Source organism: Protopterus annectens, chromosome 11.part0 (genome assembly GCF_019279795.1).
Source record: "Protopterus annectens isolate FY-2018-M chromosome 11.part0, PAN1.0, whole genome shotgun sequence".
Lineage (NCBI taxonomy): Eukaryota > Metazoa > Chordata > Ceratodontiformes > Protopteridae > Protopterus > Protopterus annectens.
In genome coordinates, this window is record NC_056745.1 from 1,195,642,320 (window position 1) to 1,195,666,516 (window position 24,197).

Consider the following 24,197-nt stretch of genomic DNA (forward strand, 5'->3'; position numbering starts at 1 on the left):
TGCCTGCAGTTGTGTGGGTTTGCTGTGGGTGATCCAGTTTCCTCCCACATTCAAAGATGTGCAGTAGGTGGATTGGACATTCTAAATTGGCCATAGGTGTGAGTGTGTGTGAGAGTGAATAGCATGGATGTACTACTGCAGCAGGTAGCCACCTGGTGGTGAAACCTTGGCTCAGGATGATTGTCATTGTTGAAGTGACACCCTGACCCCATGTGCAAAATGGGAAAAAGGGGTTGAGAATGGATGGATGGATGGACATACCAGAATGACAAGAGGAATGTAACTGAGGAAAAAGTATGCATGTGAAGTCTTTGAGCTGGTCTGTAGTGAAAAAAGCAAAAAAATGTTGTGCTGACAAATGCTTTAAGAATGATGGGATGACATTCCTCTTCTTTCAAGAAGGGACTGAATATGCATTTGCCAAGACAAAAAGACTCAGTAACTCTCCAGCACATTTAATGAAGTTAAATGACATATTGAGGCATTTAGCAAAATCAGTAGAATTTTAGAATCCGTAGAAAGGGAAATCTTTAGGATTGCTAGCTACAAAGGAAGTATTATCAAGTGGATGGATGTGATGAACTAAACTGCTATTGTGAAGCAGTTGTGAGTAAACCTCATTAGCAGCTTAATCCTATGTACTAAACTGACAACCGATTGGTTGTGGAGCTCCAGCATCATTCACGCACTCTCGCTTGCTTTGCAGTATAATGAGCGGGTCATTACTGAAAGCACGGAGGATCATTACAGAATCTTAACTTCACTGTTTACACTTAATATTCCTTTCTAAGCCCATTCACAGAGTTAGGGAAAGTGAATTACAATTTGCCATCAGTGGAAGTGCTAAGGGAATGCTGATGGCTCGGACGTCTAACATTTTTAGTACTTTTAAGCAGTGGTTGTCTTATGGAATCAGACTGCATGTGGGGCTGGGAGGTATGCTTACATTAAAGCTGTTGCAGTGATTAGATTCACTTGTAGTAAATTAAACTTTATATTTGGTGATCTAAAGGAAATGCTTCCTATCTCTTAATTATAGTTACACTAATATTTAAAAAGAAGCTGCTTTCTACTGTACTATTTCTATCACAGAGTGCCTACCAAATGTAAAATTGTATTTTAAGTAACCCTGGATGAAAAGTAATAAACACTAAAACCATGGGTAGTAGCTAAGCAGAATAAGGCCCACAACCTCCCCCACAAATGAAGAAGTGTTGACAGAATGCTACTCAGGCCTCCCCTCCATCACACTGCCACTCATCTTTCAGTTGATCCAGGTCACCCATGAGTTACAAATGGGCAGCCTTCTCTCTGCACCAGCCATTGTCCTTAAAGGATGGATAATTCACCTTCTGAATAAATTTTAGTCCATGTTTAGCCTTAAATGCATCTTATAACATAAAGTTATTAATTCAGCTACATGTATATCAGAGAAAGGAACTGACAAAGGATGTGTCACCTGGCTTTCTGCAGCTGTACATAGTAATCCAAATAATGCTGGCTGTGATAGGGTATTAAACTACTTGTTATTCCCCATGTCATAAGGTAGAAGACTAGATGGCCTGCTTCTGGTCACACATGAAGTAAATCTGGGGAATGTGGGATTTCAATCTAGGTTTCCAAGTGTTCAGCCTACCAGTAAGCATCAACCTAAGTGGGCAGCTGAGAAGAAACATTCTTAAGAAAATTTTATGCAAGACATGCTTAACAACTGGTATAGATGTGGAAGCTCATATTATAATGCATTATTTGTATCTGTGTTATACATTTACAGCTTTAAGATGTTTTCATAACTCAGTTGTTGTATCTTTCGGCTTTTCCCGGTTAGGAGTCGCCACAGCGGAACTCCGGTCCACTAATGATTGGCAGTAGATTTTTATGTACTGACTTGCCAGGCCTGACACACAACCTTCAATGATGGTACGCCCATTCACGCATGTCTCCAAACAGAAGACGCTTTAGCTGAGAATCGAACAGGACAACATCTTACTGTGAGGCGACAACGCTACCGCAGCACCACCACCGCAGAAGCATGCTTTGCTTTGCTATCCTTTCCTACTTCCTTAGCAAGCATTTATAGCAAGCATTTATCTTACTTATGATGTGGACTTTTGTGAATGCAGTTATGTCAGGCTAAGTGGTTGTTATCCAAAAAGATTGCATAGCAAATGCTTTCTCTCAGAATATTCACATAAGGAAAACACAGGTCATTACATGCTGCTTTACATCTGTATAAATCTTTCAAAGAATGCAAAACAAATGTTTCCTATTGGGGAAATACAGAAATTTTGAAATTGATCATGTAAATACATTTTTTTTGTTAAAAGATAGATGCAAAATACAGCAGTTTTGAATTACTGTGGTTTTGTGTGGCTTCCTAACCATAACTAATATGGAGTTGAATTGCTAATGTACTGTGACTGGCAGAAAGGACAGATGGCAGAGACTGCTTCATTAAATGTAAATCTATATGTGCAGCACTTTAACCTTCTTTCAGTTATGTAAGAAATTATTTTCACTTTTAGACTCTTATAGATGTGTTCAGCCAGATCACGAAGACAAACGTAGCAGACCTTGTAACATCCATTATTATTATGGTCGTTGTTTTTGCTGTGAAGGAATTGAATGATCTATTTAAAAAACGGCTTCCTGTTCCAATACCAATTGAGGTCATCATGGTAAGTGAGGCATTAAAGTTCCCTTGTTCTACCTAATAAATCACTGACTTTTATTTCTATGCATGATTAATACTGGTATGATTTTTATTAAATGTTATTTTGATTTTCACTGAATTTCCTGCTGAAATTACTTTGTTACATATTACAGTAGTATTCTTTTGAAGGTCCAGCATCAGTTTGCACTATAAGCAAGATTTATTTCTGGAGTTTAATGAAAAAATATGCCATCTTGCAACAGATAACTGAAAATAAAGACCTACTTCAATAAATGCTTTCATACTTTCGTAAATACAAGATCAGTGTCACAAGTTCTTTTTCATACTGCATAGCTTTTAACACACAGCAGAGTGTCTCTCCATTTATTCAGTATTTCTGGTGTAATCCAGCTGTACTTGAAAACAAAGATAACTCTCAATCTTCCAACAATCAGGACAGCTTTGTCTCTTCAGACTTGATTTCTATATAAACTTATTAAAGCACTGCTTGTTTGACCCAGGATTCTGATAAATCGTTATATGCCATGTTGGGGAACTAACAACCATACCTCTCAATTGTCCAGACTTTTGCAGAATTTCCAGCTTTTGCCTTATATTTTTAGTCTATTCCTCATACAATTTTTAGTTTTCTGGCCAATCATTGAGGGGTGAAGTCACTAAATAATGACAGATATTTGTGTTTCAGAATTAACATCCTTCAAAAAATCACGCTAATGTAAAACCTGTAATTCAAGTGACTTTTTACATTTATAAAAACCATTGTCCATATGTTTGGCTTTTTGCTCCCTTCCGCATTGTTTATGGTTTTATCTAGATTTATTGCACTAAGACGTTAAGAGGAATGCTATCAGCCATTAAAATATTAATTTGCATTTGGGACACATATAGAAACCTTAACAACACTTGTATTAACATGTTTGATCTATTTATGGAGGATTTTTTAAGAATCCATGTGGATTGCAAGACTATTAACATTAAAATCATTAATAATAACTACACTGGATTAAACTGATCTATCCAAGGTGTGATAAGCTTTATATGAACAGAGTTACTGATGTTTACTTTGCAGTATTTACACTGAGTTTAAATTGTAGCAGAAATATTAATCACTGTTTTTTTATCTTTGATTTCTGGACAATTTATCTTGGATTGTAGCATGCAATATCCATTAAGATGTTTTCTTTGTAAAGCAGAAACATATATAAGAGTGAGTTATTTAGATAAACAGCAGTATAAAATGCTTGAAAAGTTAAAAATTGGTTAATTTGATATCTTGTGTATGTGGTATGTGCGTGTGCACACGTGTGTGTCTATACACACACACACACACACACACACACACACACACACACACACACACACACACACACACACACACACACTTATAGTTCACAAAAGTGAGCACTCATATGAGTGAATGCTTTTTACTGTTGTAAAAAAAACACCCATATAAGCAAACATCCTTTTTAATAAAGTTTTTTGCTGAGAATCTTTTTTATGAGATTGCATTGTTGTGGGTAAGGGAATTTGATCTTACCCTGCTTTTGTGTGATCTTACAAAGTCTTCTTCTTCTTCCGGCTGTTCCCATTAGGGGTCACCACAGTGGGTCATCTGTTTCCATTTCTTCCTGTCCTCTGCATCTTGCTCTGTCACACCAACCACCTGCATGTCCTCTCCCACCACATTCTTAAACCTTATCTTAGGCCTTCCTCTTTTCCTCTTACCCGGCAGCTCCATCCTTAGCATCCTTTTCTCAATATACCCAGCATCCCTCCTCAGCACATGTCCAAACTAACACAATCTCGTCTCTCTGACTTTGTTTCCAAACTGTCCATCTTGAGCTGACCCTCTAATATACCAATTCCTAATCCTGTCCATCCTCATCACACCCTGTGCAAATCTTAACTTCTTTAACTCTGCCACATCCAGCTCTAACTCCTGCCTTTTTGTCAATGCCACCGTCTCCAACCCATATACCATAGCTTGTCTCATTACCCTCTTGTAGACCTTCCCTTTCACTCTTACTGGTACCTGTCTGTCACAAAACACTCCTGACACTCTTCTCCATCCACTCCACTCTGCCTGCATACTCTTCTTCACCTCTCTTCCACACTCGCCATTACTCTGAACTGTTGATCCCAAGTATATAAACTCATCCACCATTGCCAGCTCTACTCCCTGCATCCTCACTATTCCTCTATCCTCCATCTCATTAACACACATATATTCTGTCTTAGTCCTGTTGACCTTCATTCCTCTCCTCTCTAGAGCATATTTCTACCTCTCCATGGTCTCCTCAACCTGTTCCCTACTCTCACTACAGTTCACAATGTCATCCGTAAACATCATAATCCATGGGGACTCCTGTCTGATCTCATATGTCAACCCTGTCCATCACCATTGCAAATAAGAAAGAGCACAGAGCTGATCCTTGATATAATCCCACCTCTACCTTAAATGTATTCATCACTCCTACCACAGACCTCCCCACTGTCACACTACCCTTGTACATATCCTGTACAACTCTTACATACTTCTCTGCCACTCCTGACTTCCTCATGCAGTACCACAACTCCTCTCTAGGCACTCTGTCATAAGCATTCTCTAAGTCCACAAAGGCACAATGCAACTCCTTCTGTCCTTCTCATCTGTTGTGCTCTTTCCTGACATGAAACCATACTGCTGCTCACTAATCACCACCTCCCTTCTTAACCTAGCTCCCACTACTCTTTCCCATAACTTCATGCTGTGACTGAGCAGTTTTATCCCTCTGTAGTTACTACAGCTCTGCATATCACCCTTATTCTTAAAAATCAGTACTAAAACACTTCTTTTCCACTCCTCAGGCATCATCTCAAAGTGTGTGTATATATATATATATATATATATATATATATATATATATATATATATTCATCAGGCGGTGTGGGACTTTGCTATTAGTGTGTGGGGTATAGGGGGCTTGCCTACTGAAAAAAAATATTTTGCTTCTGCATATTTTCGATCAGTCTAGATTTGCTTTAAAATTATAGCTCTTTTTACAATTGCTCTTTGTGCATCCCATTTGATATTTCATGATATATATATATATATATATATATATATATATATATATATATATGGGTCTACTTCAGGAGATCGACAGACCATTTGATCGACATTCATTTGGTCAACAGCTCATTTGGTCGACAACCAGTATTCAAGGCACTTAACAGGGATTTGCCTCCCTCCCCAATGTTGTGTGACCCTGGAGTTGATATATATAGTTAGGGGGTGTGGGGGGACACAGTCCCTCACAATGGGGGGTGTGGGGGGCGAAGCCCCCACCTATTTCCATTTAAAATGTGTCATTTAAAAGCATGAAAAAATAAAGAAAAACTACACATTTTAAACGAAAATTGCCCCCACACCCCCAATGTGGGGGGCTGTGCACCCCACCCCCAACTATATATAACTCCAGGGTCACACAACATTGGGGAGGGGGGAAAATCCCTGTTAAGTGCCTTGAATACTGGTTGCCGACCAAATGAGCTGTCGACCAAATGAGTTTCGATCAAATGGTCTGTCGATCTTCTGAAGTAGACCCATATAAAATTTACAGGGAGAGATCATTTTGGTACCGTACATCTGAGCTTACATTTAGACCTGTCATTAGAAATATTTTTAAAATGTTTGGTTTTGTTAAATTAATTGCATTCTACATATTTTCATTTTTATAAAATGTTGTTTTTCATGTTGCTTTTATTTGCTAGTTTGAAAAAATATATTAATTCTAATTATTGTCCAAAATAGATAAAAAAATACATGAAATGGAAATTAAATGAACATATTATGGAATTAGAGCAGTTAAAAATAAAAAAGAGAAACGGAAGGTACAATGGCTTCCAGCAATATTCTCCCATCACCAGGAGCAAGTAGAACAGCTATGGAGATGAGGCTATCATTTAGTAAATATTTTGGGTGAATAGCAAGGCCCACAAAAGAAACATGGACAGATGGAAACAATTAGATGAGCAATCCGTCATTGTTTGTTTAAAATAGATTGTCCAGCTGTAGAGGGTGTTAAGTATTCAAAAACAAAATCTGAGTTTTGCACTGCTGTTTTTGTTGCTAAATTAAGAAGGAAAGCACAGTCTAATAAGATGACATACTGGCTCAAAAACATAAATATTATATTTGCAGAAATAGAAGTCTATAAATCTAGGGAAACAAAGACTGGAGAGTTATCATTTAATATCAGATGCCTAAGCATTGACATACTATTTTTGCATTCATAATGGGGATACTTTGGATATTAAATGAAAGTACTACTTTGAAGAACCAAATTCGGGAGCTGTAGCTGACCAAACAAATAAATCCAGGAAAATAAAAATAAGTCTGCTCATGCAGATGGCTTCAAACACTTTAATGTTAAATGTTGAAAAAAACACATAAAAACATATAAAAATCAAAAGTAAAAAAGGAGACATGAGCGCTTTCGCATCACCAAAGGATGCTTCATCAGATCATTATCATTTGGTGATGCAAAAGCGCTCATCTCTCCTATTTTACTTTTGATTTTTATATGTTTTTATGGGGGGTTTTTTTCAACATTTAACATTAAAGTGTTTGAAGCCATCCACTTAAGCAGACTTATTTATATTTATATTAAATAAAAGCAAAAAACTATCACAATGGAAAATTGTTTGTCTTTTCGGCTTTTCCCGATTAGGGGTCGCCACAGCGGAACTCCAGTCCGCTAATGATTGGCAGTGGATTTTTTATGGTGCCGAGTTGCCAACCCGACACCCAACCTTCAGCAAAGGCACGCCCATTCACGCATGTCTTTCGGAGGCCACTCAACCATGTGGAGGACATGCAGACTCCACACAGAAGGCACTCCAGCCATAAATCGAACAGGAGAACCTCTTGCTGTGAGGCAACAATGTTACCGCTGTACCACCACTGCTAATATCACAATGGAATATAAAGGAATTAATTAAAAATATGTCTAAACCAGGTAGTCAAATAAATAATGAATACACTTAAAATATAGAAACGTATCTGTCGCTGGTTCATCTCTAACACATATGACAAGAAGGCTGGGGTTTTCGTTTAGATGCTTTAATACATAGAAACACATCAGGATGGATAGCAGCATCATTAAATATGAACAAACTAGTTAAAAGACAGCTCTTGCATACATACCTGCTTACATCTCAACAGCTAACTACAAAATTGCAGTCAGACTTGCACATGCTCAGTATTTATACACTTGTTCAAGCCCTTGGATAGCTTCTTAAAGGTATATATACACATATTGATCTACATCCTCCCTCTTAAAAAGTTTGCCCTTTATACAAAACAATATTAGAGCAAGACATGCATTACTATACACATTGGAAACAAAACACAATGTTCATGTCCAAGTTGCTTCATATCTGCAGGGTTTAGAGATTCGACCATATCTCGTAACATAACAGTTGGGACCAAATTTAGCAACAGGGACAGTCTGCGGTGCACAACTCATATCAGGAACTCCTGGATTTGTCACAGGAACAGGAATGCCCTCTGAAACTTCTGGAATTGAAACTCACTTTGAGATAAAGAGTCTTTCTCATATGCTATGTGCTGTGGTATAGGCTCGGGCACCAGTCTCAAATGTTTCTGATTCCACCTAAAGATTGCTCCTTCTGATTCCACAATGTATAGTCTCAGCTCTGGACCAATATTCTTCATGACAACAATCCAATCATAACCCTTGGACATTTACATCTTTAGCACTTCTCCTTCTTATAATGGATTGAGCAGTTTGCTGGTCTTATCGTAGGACTTCTGGGTTAGGTGTTTCTTCCAACAGATTGGTTTTCACTGACCTGTAGTTCTTGACATATGGAACCAGCAATTGACTACTGACTGGTAATGTGGTTCTGGTTTGCCTCTACTGAAGTTTCTGGGCAGGCAAACCAAGATGTTTATCACAAGAAACATTTCTGAGATTCAAGAGATTCAGGAAAACATCACTATTATCTTGTTTTGACTTCTCTAGTACCTGTTTTGCACTTGGAACTGCACGTTCTGCCAAACCATTTGACTGCAGGTACTCTGGACTACTTGTGACAAGAGTAAAGTCCCATTCTTCAGCAAATATTTTGAACTGTTGACTTGTAAACTGCATGCCATTGTCAGAAATAACTTTGTGCAGACTACCATTTACAGCAAAATGATGTGTCATCTTAACAATGACTGTACTGGATGGTATGTTAAGAAGTAGGTCAATCTCAAACCAATTGGAGTAAGAGTCTACTAACGCCAAATAATGTTGACCATTCCACTCAAATATATCTGTGGCTACTGTCAACCAAGGTAGTTCCAGAATCTGGTTTAGCTGAAGTCATTTCTTCTGTTGATGTAGCTTTGTACTATTACACACTAAACAAGATGAAAGTGGTATCACAATGTCTTGTAAAACAGAAGGCCAAACTACTAGTCCTCTTACCCTTCTTTTGGTAGATTCGGTTCCTGGGAGACCAGAGTGCAAGATAGTAATGTACTTTGCTTACAAGGACTTTGGAATAATTACTATTGGACCTTTTATAATGATACCACTGTCAGACAAAATCTCATCTCTGTATGGAAAATAAGGTTGCACTTCTTGAGGTAAACTAGATTGCTTTGATGGCCATCCTTGATTGATAAAGTGGTTGAGCCTTTGTAAAACTGGATCCATGGATATGTGATCTCTCAGCACATCAAAATTTGTGGAAGAAAAATGTCTCACTTCCATGACTTCAAAATCAAGGTTTTCATCCTCATGCTGTACTGTGGTATTTCTGGGTGATCTGGATAATGTATCAGCAAGATAAAGAAGTTTGTCTTTCTTGTAGACAAGATTGAAATTATACTTTTGCAATCACAGCATCATACATTGCAGTCTGGCTGGAGCTGAAAGCATAGGCTTTGTCAAGATAGTGACTAGAGGCTGTTGATCTGTTTCGATCTGGATAACTCTACCATAAACATAATCATGGAACTTCGAACATGCAAACACAATTGCCCAAAACTCTTTCTCTATTTGGGCATATTGCATCTCAGTTTGGGTAAGAGTTCTCAATGCAAAGACAACAAGCTGATCTTCTTGCAGAATGACTGCACCAAGACCAAATTTTGAAGCACCACAGGAAAGTGTAACTTGCTTGTGAACATCATAGTATCTGAGAGTTGATAGACTTGCAAATCTCTGTTTCAGTACTTCAAATGCTCTTTAGTGTTCTAACCAAGATACATCTTTACATGTCAGCTCTCTGAGTGATGCTGAAAGTTGGCTCAAGTCTGGAATGAATTTGCCTAGGTGGTTGACCATGCCAAAAAAGAGCTGCAGGGCTTGAATATTGTCTGGAGATAGCATCTCAAGAATGGCTGTTTGTTTAGAAGGGTCTAATCGTAAGCCTGTACTGGTAAATAAATGGCCAACATAAGTAACCTTTTGTAGCCTGAATTGGCATATGTGTGGATTGAGTTTAAGATTCACTTGACGTACCATTTCTAGAACTTTTCTGAGGTTTCTATCATGTTCAGCTTCATCATGACCTCCTACTAGTATGTCATCTACTATACTAGCACAAAGAAACCCAGAAAAAATTTGCTCCATTGCATGTTGAAAGACTTCACTTGCAAAATTTATCCCACATGGCATTCTCAGAACTCCATACCTGCCAAATGGAGTACTGAAAGTAGTGAGCAATGGGGATTTTTTTGTCATGATGAATTTGCCAAAATGAACTCTTTGCATATAAGACAGAAAAAATAGTGGCATTTGGCATTAAGGCTGTGACTTCCTCAACTGTGCACATTGGATGATGAGGTCTTTCTAGTGCTTTGCTCAAATCTCGTGGGTCAATGCATATTCTAATGTCATCTGAGCTTTTCTAATGAGCTACCACCATGGAAGATACCCACTCAGTTGGAGTTTCTGTTGGATAAATCATACCTTGTGGCACTATTTTATCTAACTCAGCTTTGACTCTGTCCTGCATGGCTATTGGAACTTTGTGTGCTGGCCTGATAACTGGACTGACCTCTGGATCTAACTTCATGGAGTACACAACTGGAAATTTGCTTAGTTTGTCTTTGAAAAGATCAGCATAGGTATAAAAAATGTAATGGGCAAAATTAGAGCTGTGGTCTTTTAAGCTAACATGGTGGACTTCCTTATTAAATGAAAGCAGTCCCATTTTCAAATTGTCTCTGAGCCCTAATAATGACTGGACGTGCCTCTTGACCACATAAAATAATAAGGTACAGCTTCTTCCAGCATAGTAACATGACAGCACTACTGAACCTTCAGTTTGAATTTCTTCGCTTCCATAAGCAACAAGCTTCCCACACCTTGCCAAATCAAGCCTTTCACCATGACACACTCTAGCAAATGTTTCTGCTGGCATAACATTGCACCTGGAACCTGTATCAACCTTGAGCTCTATGAGTTTGCCATTTATCCGAACAGTACAACATACTTAATTTTTTGCCCTTAAATCTACAGTATTGACTGTTTCGTGAAGCACTGACACACCATCAACATAAAGAGTAGCCTGCAACCTTGTGTCATAACTTTCTAGTTGATCAACTTGTTTTGTAAAATGTTCCCTTTTAATAAAAAAGTGGGCCTTTTCATTTACAAAATCTTTTGAAATTATTCCATTTATTACATTTCTGACATTGCTGACCAAAAGCTAAACACTTCTCTCTCTTAGATTCATGGCTTCCACCACAATTACGACAACTGGCAATGAAACTAGGCTGGGGCCTATGATGCTTTGAGTTTGCTGACTCACTCTTATGCTCCACTGAGACTGTGCAAACTCTAGAATTTACTAGAAAGTTCTGAGGTTTATCAGTGAGTGCCACAGAGGTTACAGAGGTTTCTTTTAACCATGTGCTGCATACTATCAACATGTGTTTTTTCACTGTGCCCTCTAGAGCTATTCTCATTTGTAAGCATATTTGTGTGCTTTTCTGTGAGCTCATATATCTGACAAATAATGGCCTTATTCAAAGTTAAATCACTGTCATGAAGCAAAATCTTTCTCACAGCATCATCTTTTATGTCAGTCACAAGTCTGTCTTTTATCAACTCATCCCTTAAATCACCAGATCTGCACATTTTAACTTTATTTTTCAGGTCAGTTATACATGCTGTAAAGGTTTCACCAGACCTTTGATCCCCTGTGTAAAATAAGTGCATTTCCATTGTAACATTTGTCTGGGGGTTACACATTTCTCTAAATTTACATTTTAAGCAGTTTGGGTCCTCCCTTGACTCAGCTGGTGCAACAATATGATGGTTTTCCCCTTCTCTGGTATAGATAGCAGGTGCACACACAAATGAACATTCCCCTTCTATAGCTTCTGACCCAGCTAAATTAAGTAGAATAAATACCTTTGTACAGTCATCTTTATCAGAAAATGCAGCCTGTATGAAAATCTCGTACTCTTGCTCAAACACTCTCCAGTTCTCAGCAATATTACTGTCAAACACAAGTGCACTGGGTTTTTGAAATCCATCTGCCATGCCCACAAAGTATATACAAACACACTGAAAATATGGCCCTTGTAATTATGTATGAACAAACAGTGCTGTGAGCTTATAACAACATTCAAATGCACAATAAACTCTTCGAAATACGGTACTTTGTGAAATATGCTCTGTAATGGCTGTACTCTGTGAAATATGCTCTGTAACAGCTGTACTTTGCAAAATATGCCTTGTAATAGCTGTACTTTGTGAAAAATACCTTGTAATGTCTATACTTTGTGAAATAACTTTACTGTAACACTGCACAAATGTGAACACTTTATAAACTTCTGATAACTCGGATATCTTTGCTTAATACAAAAAATAAATGCTTTGCAAAAACGCAGTTGTTTCCCCTTATTTTATTAATTTTATGCAATTTGGACTTTATTTCAAACATTTTCCGTAGTAATTTGAATATTTTTATCAATATCGTACATATCTGTTTATGCGAGTATTATTTAGAATGTTCTATATGCCCCATTTCATATTATGTGAAAAAGAAATAGCGCTGAGCAAGTTTTAATATTTGAAATTCATTTCTGACCTGTTTTGTGAAGTTGGCACAGTTTAGGGATGGTCCATTCGTCTATATTCCTCCAGCTCTAAGCAAGTACCTCTAGTCGTTTTAGCCATGCTACCTCTAACTTTATACCCTTTGGATATGTCGGTTCTGACTCCATGTCCTTTAGACATGCCTCTTCTGACACCGTGCTCAGTATTTATACACATGTGCAAGCCCTAGGATAGCTTCTTAAAGGCATATACACAAATATTGATCTACAATATCAAAATAATATTTCTTTTCCTCGGTAAACCAACATATATTCACATTTTCACTTTATAAACAACATCCAGAGAAAGGCACAACCAAATTAAATAAATGCTTAATATTTTAACTAATTTTGTCTCATTTTCAATAAAAGGGGCTACAGTGAACTTTGAATTCAGTCCAGGAAGCTTCTGCACTTTCAGGTGACACTGTTACTGTATTTCAATCGTCAACAATCTAATATTCGTTTTACTTCCACTTATGTTATTATTCAACATTTTGTAATAACTGGAATTTAAAAGTAGATTGTAATATATAAAAAAACAGTTGTAAGAACAAATGCTATGTGGTTGAATAACAGTGATAAAATCCAAACAGCGACTAAAACCACAAAGCAAACCATGGTCAAAACAGTCATATAAAACAAACGTAATGAAATAGATAAAACTGTTTAATAAAATGAAAAATACAAAAGGTAAGAGCTTTCGCATACAGCTTCTTCAGACCATAAAAACAAATGAACTAACGTCAAGTATTTAAATACATGTTAATTTCACCTAACCAATAAACATCAAGTGTATTTACACCAGTTCCTGTACTACTAGACTAAGTTTGCATCAGTTTCTGTGGTAACAAATTGCAACCATTACCCTTAAAAGGGCATTCCGCGGTGGTACAGCAGTAGCGCTGTTGCCTCACAGCAAGAGGTTCTTCCTGTTCGATTCTCGGCTGGAGTGCGGGGAGTGCCTTCTGTGTGGAGTCTGCATGTCCTCCCCGCGGTTGGGTGGGCATTTGAAAGACATGCGTAAATGGGCGTGCCTTTGTTGAAGGTTGAACGTCGAGCTGGCACCTCGGCGTTCAGGAAAATCTACTGCCGGACTGGAGTTCCGCTGTGGCGACCCCTAACCAGGAAAAGCCGAAAGACAACAACAATAACCCTTACAAAGGGAGTATAAAATCAACAAAGAAAATTAATCACATAATAAAATGGTCAGTCAATTCCTTAAGCAACGTTTCTTTTAGTACAGGTCTCACAGGTACGTTCTCATTTAACCCTTTTCCTTGGTCAGCTCTTAACTTGATAATCCATTGTATCTCTTTGTTTTCAGTTATATTTCTAATATCTCCCTGATGCATGTTCGGTGTATTGATACCAATAACTAAAAATGTAAAGTTATGTTGCTTATCTGTGTTTAAAATATGTTTAGATAAACACTACTTATAGAACCAATACGTATGTGATATAGATGCTATCTAATACTGTTCCTTAAGGATTGGTTCATCTTACCAATATAAAATGACCGACAAATTAGGCAATGCACAAGGTAGACCATGGGTTGCGAAGAACAGTCAGCAGTAACCTTAAAGGTATGTGTGCTCCTGGTCTCTGCCGGGAGCTATGTATGTAATAACAATAGTTGTATTTTAAACAAGGTCTAGTGGGCATATTAGTTATATCATATTGTAAAACAGTCTGATTTTTCAGTAGCATAACATTCTTTTCAACGACTTTTTATTTTTATATAGGAAAGAAGTTCAATCACCCACAACAGCTCTAATGGCAGAGTCAACGTAAAAATAAATTGGAAACTTCATTTTCCTTTGTGCAGTAACACATGTTTTTCTATCAGCTGGAACATTTGATCTATTTGAGAAGTATGGTGAACCTTCATCTTATCTAAGAGCAGGAATATGTGACAAAAAGTATCATTAATCTCCATTATTCCATAATCCCTTTTAATGAATCTGTTCATTAAACTCAACAATTCTATTTTGAAACCATCATCAGATGCATTAACTCTTGAAGCTCTCAAGCCTTGTCCTTTAACAATATTTTCTGAAAACATAAGAAGGATGCATACTGTGTCTGGGTAAAAAGGCATTCTTCTAGCATGGTTTCCTATAAATACAGGTGTCAAAGCCATTATTACACACTTTTTTGATATTAATATCCAGAAAATTAATCTCACATCCGAAAATGTCATAGAAAATTTGAAAAGCTTAGTTGTAGTGTTTAAATAATCTAAGAACAAATGTAAATCTTCTATCCTTCCAGTCCATGTAAAAATAAACATCGACAAAGTAGCAGTAAAAAAGGACAAATCTCTTAAATAAATTATGCTTGAACATATATTCTTCTTCCCAAAACACCATCACCATATTGACGTAGCTATGGGCACAAGATGTGATAACAGAAACAGATAAACGTAAGTTACAATCAAATAACGTTTGATTAAATACATACAAATCAAGAAAATGTTATGAATCTCATAGAGCCATGTTATTGTTGTTAAGTATAGGTCTTAAATATTTTTCTATGTATATTGACAGGAGTTTGGTGCACCATTTATGTCCCACCACTATAGGTCTTAAAGGAGGGTTAAAGGGTTTGTGTGCACGTTAGGAAAACCTTGAATCAAAGGTATTAGTGGTTCTTCAATGAATAAAAATAACTCATAATAAATAATCCTGCACAGACTGCGGTGGTGGTGCTGCAGTAGCATTGTCGCCTCATAGCAAGACGTTGTCCCGTTCGATTCTCAGCTAGAGCGTCTTCTGTGTAGAGGCATACATGAATGGGGCGTGCCTTTATTGAAGGTTGTACATCAGGGCTGGTAACCCGGTACGTAAAAATCCACTACCAATCATTAGCGGACTGGAGTTCTGCTGTGGTGACCCCTAACCGGGAAAAAGCCGAAAGACACAAACAAACGTAATAAATAATCCTGCTTAAAAGATATTCATTTAAGACATTAAAAATCCCATTTTCATCCTGTTGATTCCACTACCATCAATTATCATATAATGTGAAGTATCACTACACATTTGATTCATACAATTGTAATATGTCCTATCCATTATCACAATCAGATCACCTTTATCAGCATGTCTAATTATTATTATCTCATCACTTTGTAAACTCAGAAGAGCTAGTCCTTCTTGATATGTAAGATTTTATTTATTTGTTTATTTTTATTTTACATTTGTTAACTAGGGGTGTCTGACTGAGCCGAAAAAGCCCCTTTTCAGCAGAGGCCCAAGGAGAAAAGCTCCACACAGAAAAGATTATAATATTTATTTTTATGTTTATGTTTCCTATTAGTCCCTGTATGTAAGCTAAAAATGTCATTCTCAGCAAGCTTACTAAAAACCATGACTTCAACCTCCACACCGTTGATTCTTTTATACAACTACTGGATCCAAATTAGTGAATAAACTTGACCACCATTAATAAAAAGCTTCTTTAATCACAAAACCATTCTAGCGCCTTGGTACAAACACCTTTACAGAACATAACATCATAGAACAACCAGTAGTTGTATAGAAGAATCAACAGTGTGGAGGTTGTTGTCGTGATTGTGTTTCATTATGATGAGATCCCTGTTGCAATAAAAAGTTTTGGTGGAACGGGTTCGATTGTTGTTTCTCGAAGACTTGTGGAACATTATTTTAATGTACCACAGAACTTGGCTGGTGGGAATAATGACAACCGCTCTGGCAAATCAAACGTAATTCACAATCAGGTACAATTTACAGAAGTATAATTCAATGAGAGACTTAAACGTACATCTAATCCCTTTATGTCACTTGTTGGAGAAAAAAATGAGGGTGCATTATAATGTTCTAGGTCTCTATTGCTATATAGATTTAAATATTACACCCAGGGGGTTACGCTTTATTAAAAATCCAAGCACTCCATTTGATGAAAACTGTGTGGTGGATAAGCAATATAGGGAACGTTGGATAGCGGCTTCACACAAATGTGTAATGGAATGGCTCAAGATCCTATTAGAAAGAGATGAGAGAAAACAGATGAAATTAAAACAGGACATATCAGCTTTATCAAATGCGATTTTTAACTCCCTTGGTGCATTTTGTACTGATAATTTATTAAATAAATTAACTGGTCAGCTTAAGGCACTGGAGACTGAGTTAATTGAATATAAAAAAATGAAGCTACAGAGAGACATTGGTGACTACGAAAATGGGAGGACTTTTGTAGCTGACTCCAATCAGAAGCATAGGAACTATCAGCGGAAACAATGTAATTTTAAAAGAACTCATTCCGTTTCATTTGTCCCTTTGGATGGTGGCAGTTCGAATGAAATGTATACCAGCAATGAAGAAGAATTTCCTTCTTTACCTCCACCGCAAATGGCAGAAGAACATCAGCAGCGTTTTTGTCTGAATGAGGGGCAACAACAAGGACAGAAGAGAAATCGGAGTTACCAAAGTGGGCCAAATAGAAAAAACTTTGGTCAATTTAACAACAAAAGGACTAAACGGTATTGATTTTTTATGTGATGATGTGAATATGGTTGTAAACATCTCCAATTGTGAATTAACAAGGGAGCAGATATGTGTCCTTAATTTAGGGTTGAAATTCATTCCAACTATCATTCCTAGATTTCATGTTTTACAGCAGGAATTTTTTTAAGTTAGTACATAAGTTACATTTAAAGGTATTTTTTAATACCAATGCTAATAAATTATTTGATAATACTGAATGTAGTTTTTCTGATGACAGCTTTTATTCATGTTATTGTGATGAAAGTACTATGTGTGATATTGATGAGAATAATGCGTATTGCAAGTTGAATACTGAAAATATTCCTATTGCTAACAAATTTATTCCACATTTTCATAATGAGACCATTGCACATTTCTATTCTATGATCAAATTTGCTGGGAAAAATATCTGTAAAGATGTGAAAGGTAAGGGAGAAGTAAGATATAATTTGACATATGTAGAATGGAAAGCTTTACAGGAGTTATGCAACAAAAAGGAAATAATAATTAAACCATCTGATAAGGGCAATAAAATAGTAATAATGAATGTGTTACAATATCATAAGATGTGCTTAGACCATTTAAATGTGAAGGAAGTTTATGAAATAAGTGAGGGTAAAAAATATGAAAAAGCCCAGGTGGATTTTATGAATTTGTTGGAGAAGGGTGTACGCCTGGGTTATTTAGATAGGGATTATGTGGAAAAAAGATTTGTATGTAAAAACAATGAATTAGCAGTGTTTTTCTGCTTACCAAAAATTCATAAAAGTATGACAGAACCACCTGGAAGACCTATAATTTCGACATGTAGTTATTTTCTACACAATATTGGTATTCTGTTGCATAAAATATTAATTACTTATGTACAAAAAAATACCTACCTGTATACAAGATAGTTTTGATTTTTTTTAATAAAATTTCTGAGATCATGTGGAATGATGAAATGTATTGGTTGGTTTTGGATGTAAAGAGCTTATATACATCAATAAGGCATGAAGATAGCATTTCTGCACTGTTTTTTATGTTGGGTGAAAGTCCTTTTTCTAACTTTGTGGCAGAGTTAGTAGACTTTTGTCTTTTTTGTATATAATAACCAAATATACAAACAAAAACAGGGGATGGCCATGGGGGCTCCATTTGCCCCTATGTATGCCAATCTTTTTTATGGATTTTTTTGAAAATAGGTTTTTGTATAAACAAACATTTGTGAAACAGTGTGTTAAATTGTATTTCAGGTATATAGATGATTTGATTTTTATATGTGAAGGAGGTAGGACTCGGGTACAAGAATTTGTAAAAACATTGGATAATAACCCTTTTGATCTATCTTTTAGTGGACTACAGGAAGGGAATAAGGTGATATTTTGGATTTAGTACTGGAGGGGCAAAATAATGGGTCTATCCTAACTAGAGTCCATAGAAAATTTGATGATGGCAATCAATTTTTACATGCTACAAGTTGTCACCCCCACATCTGATCTCATCTCTCCCTTATAGTGAATTTTTATGACTGTCAAGGTTGTGTAATAATAAGGAGGAATTAAGAGATGAGATAGGTAAATCAGCCAGGATGTTTTTATGGAGGGGATATGATGTAAGTATTGTAGAACAGGCACAAAACATTTTTTTTTGGTAATAACAATAGCGACAGAAATAGCATATTGATGCCTAATAATAGGATGACACAATATAAAATAAAATCTGATTAAAGGGAGAATATGTACTTTATAAGTATGTATAATATAAAGAGTGATGAGATTACCAGTTTAATTAAATATTATTGGGAATTACTGAGAAGGGATAAAATGTTACCGAAAATATTACCCAAAAACTATAATGATTTCTTCCACAAGGGTAGAAGTTTATGAGACATGCTGGTACATGGAAAATTTGAATTTCCGTGTATGAATATTACAGAATTGGACTGGAGTCCTGGGACTTACCCATATGGTAAGTGTTTAGTGTGTCCACAAATTCTCACTATCTTTGGGGGTATTAATAATGTTAAGCATACATGTAAGCGTTTGTTTTCATGTAATAGTATAGGTGTAATTTATGCACTTAGATGCCCATGCGATTTATATTATATTGGGAAACAAAAAGAATGTTTTGAGTCTGATTTTTAGGACACATAAGGACATTAAGAATAGAAATGAGGAAAAGGTTATATCTGCACATTTTAAAAACGTACATGCAAGTAACCATTTATTGTTACAGGGTTTGGTTTTGGAGCAGATTAATGTAAAATATGATAATGATTTAGTGCTGAAGAATAACCTGTTATATAAAGAATCTATCTACATCCGGAAATATAACACATTGCCTCCTATGGGGCTCAATAATGAAGGGAATTGGAGATGTTTACTTTAAGACGAGGATTTTTTAATGTTTTAATTGTTTAATTGTTTAGTTAAGTGGTTAATTGAGAATGGATTTTGTACTTAAGGAAAGCTTTTGTTCTATGATGTTATGTTCTGTAAAGGTGTTTGTACCAAGGCACTAGAACAGTTTTGTGATTAAAGAAGCTTTTTATTAACAGTGGTCAAGTTTATTCACTAATTTGGATCCAGTAGTTGTATAGAAGCTTACTAAAAACTTCTACAATAGAATTGGAAGTTGGAATATATAAACATGGTTGCTTGAGCAAGGGTCTCTCAACATTGGTAGTATCACCGAACTTTAATTTCAAAAGTACATTCCTAATGAACATTTTAAAATCTATAATATTGTCCATTTAATTACTGCTCTGGGTAGGAACAAAGGAAAGTCCTTTTTCCAAGAGCTTAAACTCATCTGGAGTCAAAGTACAAATGGAGATATTCTAGACTATTGTCTCAATGTCTGTTTCCAAATCTTTTTCAAGGATTGGGTGGTACTTTATTCTATAGGCAACTTCCTTTTGGGTCATCCTCTGCCCCTGGACCAACTCCTCACTCTGTGGAAATTCCGGTTGATGGGTAGTGGAAAAACCGACATGGTAGCATCGTGCAAGGGATTTTTTTTTCAAAGGTACTTTCCTCCTTACATCATTGCCTAAAAATAGGGTCTGAGAGGAATTTGTGAAATAATTACTCTCATTCTCACATATAGTAATTATTTCAGTATTAGTTAAATACATCATTACTTGGAACCAAATCAGCTTGAGCAGTGGTTGGAACTGAAATGTCATTTATTTCCTTAATATTGGCCTTGTCAGTAACAAAATTAACCACTGTAGTCTTTCTAGAATTATTCAGATTAAAGACTGCTGGCCTAATAATGGTTAAGGAAAAGGGTGAAATGAGAAGGTACATGTGAGACCCGTTCTAAAGAAACTTTGCTTAAGAAATTGACTGACCATTATATTATGTGATTCATTTTCTTCATTGATTTTATATTTCCTTTGTAAGGGTAATGGTTGCAATTTGTTACCACAGAAACTAATGTAGACTTAAGTCTATTAGTACAGGAACTGATGTAAGTACATTTGATGTTTATTGGTTAGGTAACAACCTAGTCCCATACCACCTTAATCCTATTCCCTTACTCAGATTACTAAAATCTCTTGACCTCACAAAGTAACCTGATAATTCTTGATCCAGTCTATTATTTTCACTTAGTATATGCCATATAACTAGTATGTATAACCTGCTGTTTTTTCTATTGTGTTTATATAAAATCTATGTTATTCCTATTTGTAAAATCTATGTTATTCCTATTTTATATCTTGTAAATGTAACATGTATTCTCATTATGTAACATGTATTCTCAACATGTATTGCCATTATGTTGGAGCTTTTCTCCCCGGGCCTCTACTGAAAAAGGATATGTATCCAGCTAGACTAGCCCGGTCAACAAATGTAAAATAAATAAATAAATAAAATACTTGAAGTTAGTTCATTTGTTTTTATGGTGTGAAGGAGCTGTTTGTGAAAGTGATTACCTTTTCTGTTTTTCATTTTATTAAACAATTTTATCTGTTTCATTATGTCTGTTTTATATGACCATTTTGACAGTGGTTTGCTTTGTGATTTTAGTTGCTGTTTAGATTGTATACTATCACTAATGATACTTGTTATATACACTGCTAATGGAATGCTGTAGTCAGACTGACTCTAATTTCCCATAACAGATTACATCTGTTATATCTTAGATTTCATTGCAGTCTATATTGCATTGCATTGCATTGCAATAGTATGTTTTTTCAAACACCCTGCCAACCTTTCTCCATCCCTGTGGTGTATAGTCCTTTCAACTGTTTTGCCTCTTAGCAGCCATTTCAACTATCCTACCAATTTTTTAGTTACAGTCCCACCCTCAGCCATGGTGCTTCTAATACAAATATCACATCTGATCAATAGACCCAAGGCCTCCATCCTGAATTATATATAATACAAGACAGGAAAAGTCCAAAACAATCCATTTCTGCTATTCTACCACCTTTCTGGTTACAGTTCCACCCTTGGCCAGCCTGCTTTGGTGGTAAATATCGCCTCTGACCAACAAGCCCGAAGCCCCTGTACTGCATTATCTATAATAGAATACAGGAAAATCCAAAACAATGTATGTCTGTTAATTTTAAAGTTAAGTATAGGTGCCAATTAATAGGGTAGTAACTAAACCTTTGAATTAATGGCACAGTCTGTTAATACCTTGAAATCAGTGTGAAACTGCTTCATACACTGCTTCATACACTTAAAACTACAATCCACTCTGCTACAGGCCTCATGAAGGCTCAGTGTCTCTCCAACCTAACACCACTCTTAAGTATTCAACTCCGGTACCACCTTTAACATTCCTATAAGAAAAGTGCAGTCCGGGTCTGAACTGTCTACAAACAGCTACAGCTAACTTTGAACCTAACACCACTCTTAAGTATTCAACTCCGGTACCACCTTTAACATTCCTATAAGAAAAGTGCAGTCTGGGTCTGAACTGTCTGCAAACAGCTACAGCTAACTTTGAACCTAACACCACTCTTAAGTATTCAACTCCGGTACCACCTTTAACATTCCTATAAGAAAAGTGCAGTCCGGGTCTGAACTGTCTGCAAACAGCTACAGCTAACTTTGAGTATGTGTCTAACTGTTTGAGCCAATCTTCATTTTCCCCTGGAGAGCACTGTGCTTTGGCTGTAAGCAGCCCCCCCCAACCACCACCACCACCACCACACACACACAGATCTTCCACTTTCTCTTATTCCCTTCTGTTAGCAAATAGTATCAATAACTGATCAATACTGTGTGTTTGTTTATTTAAACTATACCACAGTAGCCTACTGATACAAGGTTATCCTGGTTTTCCACCTGAGAAATTAAGACAAGACTTACAGTTTCAGAGCAGTCCTTGGTCAATTGTGATTGTTCTTAACACATACTTGTCTTGCTTTGGCTCATTAGCAGCAGTACAAAGAACTGCCTGCTCACACCCTTGTTCTCCCCTCCCCTTCCCTGTTTATTATCTTAAGACAATCCCAGAGTTAATAAATATTACCTGTGGCAGGCACCATTTGTAAAACTACAATCCACTCTGCTACAGGCCCCATGAAGGCTCAGTGTCTCTCCAGTAAGTGCTTTACAACTGTAGATGCCTATTTATGTTGAATTGTATTAGACATTTTACAACTGTATATGTTTATGTTGAATTTCAAGCCTGTACTCCAATCTGCTTACTTACACTATCAGACTATTTACCCCACTCATAGGACCAAAAACTGGGACTGGGTTAGCCCTGCTCCGCTTCGCCCTCGCTACGCTCGGGCTCGCTTCACTCCCCTCCCTGCCCCCTTATCCCACCCGCCCCCACTGTGTCTACATTTATAGCCACTAAGCCACACCCCTACTTCCTCTCCAACCTACACAACTTCATCTCCAATTTCCTCCCCCCACCACTTTACTGTTTAACCACTACTATTCCTCTGAAGCACATTGACCCCACCCATTGATGACATATAACATGTCTATAAATAATTATAAACTCCTTCCTCTTATCTTACCACTCTTAATTCTGCCATATTTTCTTACTAGCTATGAAAATCTCACATTCGTAGGTTTCTCTTATCCAAAATGCCAAACCAAGACCCCCCTACCTCCACTGACTGCGGAACTTGCCCACTACTACACTACCCCAAAAATTATAAATTCCAACCACTTGCTTCTAAAAACCACTCCAATCAACACCAAAATCCAAATATGAACTAAAACTACTATTCAAAGTTATTAGACTACTAGCGTATCTAAGAAAAACATAACCAAAGATGGGGACATCCATCCTAATCCAGGCCCAACCTTAACTCAAAATCCTACCAGCCCACCACTCTCCCACCGACTGGTCAACTCCCTCCTAATATGCCACTTAAACATTAGAAGCCTAAACAATAAGATACATAGCCTGCATGCTGTACTAGCCACATACCTCCCCAACATATTGTGTCTATCTGAAACATGGCTCCGCCATCAACCAAAGACAATGAGATCCTGCCTCCTGGTTACAATATACTTAGGGCAGATAGAGTAAAGAAAAGAGGAGGTGGAATAGCCGTCTTATATAATAGCACACTTAACATCATAACTAACCCTATACAACCACCCCAGGTCTCTAACGCTGAAATACTAGCTCTAAAAATTCTACTAAATAATCATAAGGGCATTAACCTAATTGTCACCTATATTCCCCTGGGAACAATGTAGAAACACTAGAGGTCATTCTACATTGGATAGCCAACAACTACCCTCAAGAAACCATTGTCCTGGGCGATGTTAATATTGACTGGAACCAATGCACAGCACAGTCCAACCCCATCCCTGTTAACCTACATGGATTCTCTCAGATAATATCATCTAACACACGTACAGGTAACAATAACCAAAAAGAGAGTATACTAGACTGGATACTCACCAACAGTCATCCCCAGAACTATATGTCTGGA

General features: G+C 36.8%; 1 protein-coding gene across 1 annotated transcript in view; it reads left to right on the top strand.

Moving 5' to 3' along the window:
- LOC122814856 (chloride anion exchanger-like) overlaps positions 1-24,197 on the top strand; it is a 526,231-nt gene that overhangs the window by 221,984 nt on the left and 280,050 nt on the right. The window contains exon 6 of the mRNA XM_044087137.1: positions 2,526-2,678. Within this exon, the coding sequence (XP_043943072.1) occupies positions 2,526-2,678 (153 nt within the window). The remainder of the gene's footprint in view (positions 1-2,525; positions 2,679-24,197) is intronic.